This window comes from Cololabis saira, chromosome 5 (genome assembly GCF_033807715.1).
Source record: "Cololabis saira isolate AMF1-May2022 chromosome 5, fColSai1.1, whole genome shotgun sequence".
In the NCBI taxonomy this organism is placed as follows: Eukaryota; Metazoa; Chordata; class Actinopteri; order Beloniformes; family Belonidae; genus Cololabis; species Cololabis saira.
In genome coordinates this window covers 42163390-42171183 of record NC_084591.1, presented here as the reverse complement: position 1 = coordinate 42171183, position 7794 = coordinate 42163390, and the positions used below count along the sequence as shown (strand labels likewise).

The 7794-nt window shown below is 38.3% G+C and overlaps 1 protein-coding gene across 1 annotated transcript in view; it reads left to right on the top strand.

Moving 5' to 3' along the window:
- The first annotated feature begins 1874 nt into the window (after positions 1-1874).
- mapk8ip1a (mitogen-activated protein kinase 8 interacting protein 1a) overlaps positions 1875-7794 on the top strand; it is a 32745-nt gene continuing 26825 nt past the window's right edge. The window contains exon 1 of the mRNA XM_061722175.1: positions 1875-1989. Coding sequence (XP_061578159.1) covers positions 1918-1989 — 72 coding nt within the window. The 5' untranslated portion in view covers positions 1875-1917. The remainder of the gene's footprint in view (positions 1990-7794) is intronic.

The window sequence follows — 7794 nt, the reverse complement described above, 5'->3', positions numbered from 1 at the left end:
ATAACTGCTTCAGATGGAAGATCTGGGTTCACACTTCATTTAACTACTGAATCTTTAATAGAACCAATACTCTTCCATCTGACCCATGGTCACCGCTTTGAAATAAAAAAGACCATGTTAAGGCAACAAGACCTTTGTCCTCAGGACCACTAAATCCATTGAACTTGAAGCCACTTTTGGCTTATCGTGTTCCTTCAGAAGATCCAGGATGCTTCTTTCAATAAACACAGTAATTATTTCAGTAATTTTTTTTTGGGGGGGGGGCACAAATGAATGCTTATTAACAGTATTGGAGTTGAGGGGGGATGAGGGGGGATGGCATCCCTCCTGAAATAAAAACGGTCCAAATCATCCTCCCTGTAAAACTGCCATCCCCTCTTTCCATCCCTTATGTTATTTCATCAATGAATGTGGTTTTACTGCTATTTCAACATTTAGAGTCATCACCAGGAAAATAACACCAGAAAAATAACTTATTTGACAATTTTCACCTGTTTCAAGTAACTTTAAATAAGTAGGAAAATCTGCCAGTGGGACAAGATTTATCTTATTACAAGCAAAAAAATCTTTTTTCTACTTATTTCAAGTGAAAATCTACTTGAAACAGGTGAAAATAGTTGTTTTTTCCAGTGATGAGTCTTGTTTTAAGTGTAATGAGATTTTTTTTACTAAAACGAGACATTTTAACTAGAAATAAGACAAATATTCTTGTAAGATTGTGAGTTTTTGCAGTGATCCATTTTACTTATCCTGTGAAGGACAGAGTCATATTAATAAGTTCAGAAAACTGTTTTTTATTGTTGTGTTTTGATGTATTTGATGTAAGCCCAGTGGATATTTAAAGCTTACAGAAGGCTGCATTTAACTGCTGCTATGTCATTCCTGCAGTATTTCTGCAGGTGTTTTGGTCACTGCTATTATTTGTAATATATTATATTATTTGTAATCAGCACAAATTATCTGTCCCCATATGATAAAATCCACCATCCCCCCTGATTATTTTTTTACAACTCGAGTACTGCTTATTAACAAATTAAATAAGCTGATTAAGTCCAAGAATCAGTTCTTTCTTTTGTGTTTGTTTTGGTTGAATCCCTTTTGAGTGGTGGTTCCTCTTTTACTGACTAATCTTTCTTCTCAAACCTTAACTTACCAACTGATTGTTTGTCTGCTGGAAGCCAGACTCTTTTTTTTTCTTTCATTGTACAAACCTGCTCATTAACTACGTTGAATCCTGGCTGATTTGCTCGCTGGCCGGCCTCTTGCCTTTGTCTCTCCATGTTACTGTCTAATCTTATTTCACAGGGACACATTACGCACACGCACACACGCACACACACACACACACACACACACACACACACAGTGTCTGTTAGCTTTAAGTCAGAAAACACCACAGGCGGATCAGCTGATGATGTCATGCCCGGCTCTCATTGGTCGGCTCTGCCTCCCCCCCCATCCTCCCGTATCTCTGCCTCCTCTCCTCTTTCCCTCTTCCAGTCCTCATTCACTCCATCACCACTCGACACCAGCAGCCACCTCCTTTTCCTCCTTCTGTCTGCTCTCTCCTCTGCTCCTGCCGTGAGAGGACGGTGGTGGTGGTGATGATGAGGATGATGCTGAAGACGATGTGACTCTGCAGCCCTAGCCAATGGTGACGCGTGGAGGAAGTGGGATGGGCGTGTGCACAGGCAGAGAGCTCTGAGCTTATCGATGCTGAGGAGGACCGGGGAGGAAGAGAGGGAGGCAGAGGAGGGTGGGAGAGGCCTTGTCCGAGCCGTGGAGCAAACACTGGCTGAATAAAGGAGGAGAAGGAGGAGAAGAGAAGAAGACAAGGTGGCGGAGGTGGGAGGAGGAGGAGGAGGAGGAGGGAGGAGGAAGCTGTTGCCTGTCAGAGGGGGATCGACCTGTGCTGTCATGGATAAATTTCGACCAAAGAGACCAACCAGCCTGGCTCTGTTCCCTCAGCTGCCACGAGCTGGCACCCAGGTGAGGGGTGTGTGTGTGTGTGTGTGTGTGTGTGTGTGTGTGTGTGTGTGTGTGTGTGTCTGAGGGGATCATGGGTGGGTCCCCTCAGTCCAGTCATACCAATCAACCATTTACTGTGTGTTTGTGTAGGCCATGTCCTGATAGCATCAGTCTCCAGGATGAGACAGCAATGTTGCTGATGCATCCGTGTGTGTGTGTGCGTGTGAGAGAGTGTGTGTGTGTGTGTGTGCGCACTAGGTCACATCTGAAGATGCTGCTGCCATTCTGTTTTCTTATTAAAACACCAACATTCAGGCGCTATGTGTTGATCACTGGCCGTACATGTCACGAAGCAAACACACACGCAGCACCAAGCAGCTCGGAGGGAAGAGATCTGTTCAAGGACGCCTGGAGGGGTTGTTTTCATCCCGGTCGTGCTGTTCAAACGAGAGCCGCTCTGCCATCTTGTGAAATATATGCTGGCATAACACTGTAAAAGCAGAACTGCGTCTACACATGTAGTCCAAACCCCGGGTGAAGACCAGAATCAGTCGTGCAGTTTTTTCCAAAATGACAATGTGTCATTACAGAAACTTGTATTTTTGAGTAAACAGTATGAATTCAAGCAAATAAATGAATAAAGGTAATTAAAAAAGAAACAGCAGTGAGTCAGCTAAGTCTCATGAGATGAATTTACAAAAACTCATTTACACCCCCTCCTCCAAATTTCCATATTAGATGCTCTGATAGCTCAGTAACTGGATCTCCATTTCACCTAATCCTGTTGCCCCAGACCTACAGATGGGTTTGAAAGGTAGTCTTTAGAAAAAGGCATGTGCTGTAATCTGTATATTTTTTTTCAGTCTGGTGAGATTTAGTTCAACTGCTCTCTTTTCAACCATGAATTTGAAGCTGTGCTCACACAAGCTGTTTTTCAGAGGTGAAGGTGAAGTCAGACACTTCGCTCCATTTCACAGCTCATTCATGAAAGGTGTCCCTACAGCGTTGCACTTTGGACACAAATGACACTCAATAACGCTTGAAGGAGGTTTATATCATACGAGAGAACGTGCAGTATCCCCAGAGCTCACACCAGCTCACCAGCAGTTTTGCTCTCAAATGCGTAGAGTTCCCTCTTCTGCAGTTGGAGCGTGCACGGTTGGGTTGGGCCCCTCTTTCAGTTGTTTGTTTGTTGAATTGAGCGTAAAATAATTGCGGCTAGATATGTAATTGTCATGATCACTAATCATTTCATAATTCCACCGTCTCACCGTCAGCTTGCTCCATGTTAACAATATGAACTGTTAACATCATGGGCAATGTCTTGCTGATGGATGGATGGATGGATGGATGGATGGATGGATGGATGGATGGATGGATGGATGGATGGATGGATGGATGGATGGATGGATGGATGGATGGATGGATGGATGGATGGATGGATGGATGGATGGATGGATGGATGGATGTCAGTGCTGCATTTGTTGGTGTACACAGGATCAAATGGAAAAATCATAAAGTCAACTTTTGACTGGCCTAATATTAAATGTCATCAAACAGTCAGATTTACTAGTTGGAATCAAAAACGTTGGGAACATTTCTAGAAGAGCACATTTAGCTCAGTCTTTCTATTTTAAAAACACATTCTAACATCTGGGTGTTTTCTCAGAAAGTTAAAAATGGTCACACGAATCCTTTAGTATCTTCGGAAGATGCTTACAACAATCAATAGCAAAATACAATAATTAATTATATAAGTAATTGTACAATACAATTACTACACTGGATTATGTTCATAAGGCACTTTTATTTTATAGATATAAAAACAAGCCACAGCTATGACGTAAAACTTGTTTTTTAAAGATGAACATTAGTTTTTTGTAAAACACATTTCAAGATATTAGACAAAATTTCATGTCTAAATATAAAGAGCCCTTTGCGGTAAAAGAACATTACTAAATACCATAATGACATTTTACAGCTGGAAACATTACAGCAAACATGGATCCTACAAGGGACCTGTTGGTTCAACGAGTGAAACGATTAAACAACTAAAACAAGTAACTCAGCTCAAAAGTTGTTGCTGGGGCGCTATTTGTAAATTAGCTCAAGCTGAAAATAACAGCAACATTTTGTCACATTTAGCTTCAAATAATGTTTTAAAAAGTACTGTGAATTTTTGAGTGCCCATTCTTTCTTTTTTTCTTTTAGCACATTTTCAACAATATTTGTTAATTTAGAAATATATGAAATAGTTAAATCTAAATTATAAATGTTACAATTGAATGTTAAATATAAATAAGAAATGTAAACGTTTAATATAAATCTAATATAAAATGAACCAGAAATACCAACGCTTTTGGAGTCAAAAAATTATTAAACCAATTTATCAGTAGAAATTAACACGCAGACATACATTATTGTGACAATAACTGCCAAAAATAACAAAAACACTTTTGGATATTACATTTTGGAGATAATATTTGATCAACAAATATTATAGTATTTGTTTTAATAATATATAATGGTAAATACACACATCTACAATACACTTATAGACACTCATCTCACTCAGTAAGTACATTTAGTGATTTTTCAGGGTGATAAAAACAAGGAGCATGAAAACTTTTCCTCATGAAACTCAATTTAGTCACATTGTCAGCAAATAGTTGGAATCAGTACAAATGAATGTTTTTTTAGTAAAAGGGTACTTAACAAGATACCATCTTGTAAAGCTCATCTGTCAACTGCTTGAAAGTTGGAACGTGATTGATGGAAAATCTTGATTCTCTTCGGTTCAATAGGATAGGAGGTGTGTTGTGTTAGGGAGAGAAAGCAGAGCTAAAATGTAGTCACAGTACATCCTCCAAATGTGTTGCTGAAGAGGAACGAATCTGCTCATTTTCATTGCTCCCCATTTTACACTGCAAAAACTCAAAATCTTACCAGGAATATTAGTCTTATTTCTAGTTAAAATGTCTCATTTTTAGTCAAAAAATCTAATTACACTTAAAACAACAGTCATTACCAGAAAAATAACTTGACAATGTTCACCTGTTTCAATAATAATAATAATAATAATAATAATAATAATAATACAATTTATTTATAGGGCGCCTTTCATGGCACTCAAGGTTGCCGTACAACATCAAATAAAGTTGATAAAATAATTAAGACAGACTCATAAAATATATATATGTTTCAAGTAAATTTTCACTTGAAATAAGTAGAAAAATCTGCCAGTGGGACAAGATTTATCTTCTCATTACAAGCAAAAAAATCTTGTTCCACTGGCAGATTTTTCTACTTATTTTAAGTGAAAATCTACTTGAAACAGGTGAAAATTGTTGTTTTTTCCAGTGATTAGTCTTGTTTTAAGTGTAATGAGATTTATTTGACTAAAAATGAGACATTTTAACTAGAAATAAGACAATTCTTCTTAAGATTTTGAGTTTTTGCAGTGTATGAACACACAAAAGGATCAAAACAGACTCCACAACAGCCACAAATATATCAAATCATAACATTTCTAGACATTGGGTGATCAAACAGAGATTGAAAACTCTCATCCCCCAACTTTTTGTTAAATCCCTTAAAGTTTAACTTTGGGTCTCTTGTCAGCGTGGCGGTGCTGAGACGATGGTGATGGATCTGAGCCTCCTCCAGCAGAGCTCAGTAATGGATGGAGGGAGGCAGACAGCTGCAGCAGCAGTCTGCTGGTGTGTCCCTTTAAATGAGCTGCATCCGTGTTTACTGGGTCAGCTCACAGCAGCCGAGTCATTTAACCCACGCCCACATCGCCATGCACGATCCAAACATCCAGTTTGATATCCGTCTCTGTGAATTACAGTTAACAGGAATGAAGGGACTGTTATCTGGTCCACGTGGTGTTGCTGATGTGCTGATTGGAACTCCAAGTGTGCTGGGAAACCTGCTGACTTTATTTCAGAAACTGTGAGAAGCTGCAGGCTAATATCTGCACACAACTGATGAGAATAATCCTGTTTCTACACAAATTCTGTATACTTGTAAAAGTTGTCTCCAGTCCTGCATGTTAATAATCACATTTGCTGCGTAATAACAACCTGATTACATCCTGCCGTCATCAGTCACACTGCATTCATTACTGACGGCTCCTGTGATTGGCTGCTGCGACTGTGACGTAGTCAGTCTGCTGAACCTCAGGAGCTGAATTAGACCAGCAACACTAACATACGGTAAATACTTGTTTTTATAAAAAATAAAATAAAGTCTCTCTTGACTGCACTTAAAATTAATATTTGTTTTTATAAAAAATAAAATAAAGTCTTTCTTGACTGCACTTAATATTAATGCTTGTTTTTATAAAATATAAAATAATAACGGTCTTTCTTGAACTCATAAATAATTTTTTTTTATAAAAAAAAATAAAAAATAAAGACTGTCTTTCATTACTTAATTTAATAAAAATACTTGTTTTTCTAAAATAAAATAAAGACAGTCTTTCTTGACCTGACATATTTAACTGTTAAGACTGTAATGGCAAAACTTACCATTAATAATCTACAATGTTTATAAATGTAACATTTAAATTCTTTTTAACATGTTTTATGAACATTGTACCTGTTGTTCACAGCATCATATACATAGTGTCTGTATTTCCAGCTCGAAAATGTGCACCTCTCTTCCCCCTGACTTGTCGCATAGTTATGACTTCACTCCCCGAGACGCAGAAAGCAAATATATATTTTTTACTATTAATGACAAAAAAATTACGCACAGTGACTTGGATAAGTAACTTTAATCTGATTACTGGTTTGGAAATAGTAACACGTTAAATTACTCGTTACAGAAAAAAGCGATCAGATTAGAGTTTTTAACGCTTTTACCGGCATCACTGCTCACCGCCACACAACTTACTCGCCATGAGCTCTGAGTATCAGAGTTGTTGACTCTCTGAGCACATGATTAACCAAATAATCACGAAGTCTAAAATGAGTTTGTGTCTGAGAGGCAACGAGCTGTTGGCTGTACGGTCCTGCTGCTGTTTGCACGATGGAAACTGAAGTCGTTAAGATGTAGACAGATCGATGGATGCAAAAACAGCTATGACAAATACAAAGAGAAATCACCTCAAAAGGTTATAAAATGGCTCCAAAAGCACAAGGCAACAGCAAATAAATACAAAATGAGAAATGAGCAAAACTATTACCTGTGAAGTACAACAACAGGGAAACCATGGATGGACAAAACAGCTAAAACATAAGACTAGAACACCAGAGAAAAAATATGACATATCAAAATATTTCTGACTAACCAAAGACTCACAAAGATACTTAATGACCAGAAAAAGAGGAACCATGTTTGCAATAGTCACAAAGCTGCCTCAAAAAAAAAAAAAACTTAGTTTAGAAGTGACTTTACCAAATATCTGTGATTTTGCTTCAGTTGAAACACACACTGGTTTGAGGGGATGGACTCAGCCATTTCACGTCACATCAGTCTCCCACAGGGATGTGTCTTATTTAAATGTTGCACATGGCAGTGTATGATTGATGGTACTGAAATGTAAAGTGGCAGGAAAAATGAGAGAAACACTAATGAGAGACAAACCATATGCAGCGATGAAATCAGGTCACTGCACGGTCAAATTCTAGCCTGTGGAAAAGTGACTCGCTTCTTCAAAGGTTCTCGAGCTTATCTGAATCTAAAACCAGCATCTGGTTCCAGACGAGCGAAAAAATGTAACATGACTCTCCTGTAGGTGAGTGTAGGGGCTATCAGTGAAGATCAGCAGAATAATGAGTCAAATGTAGAATTCATAGATGCAGTGTGGTCATTTGTGCT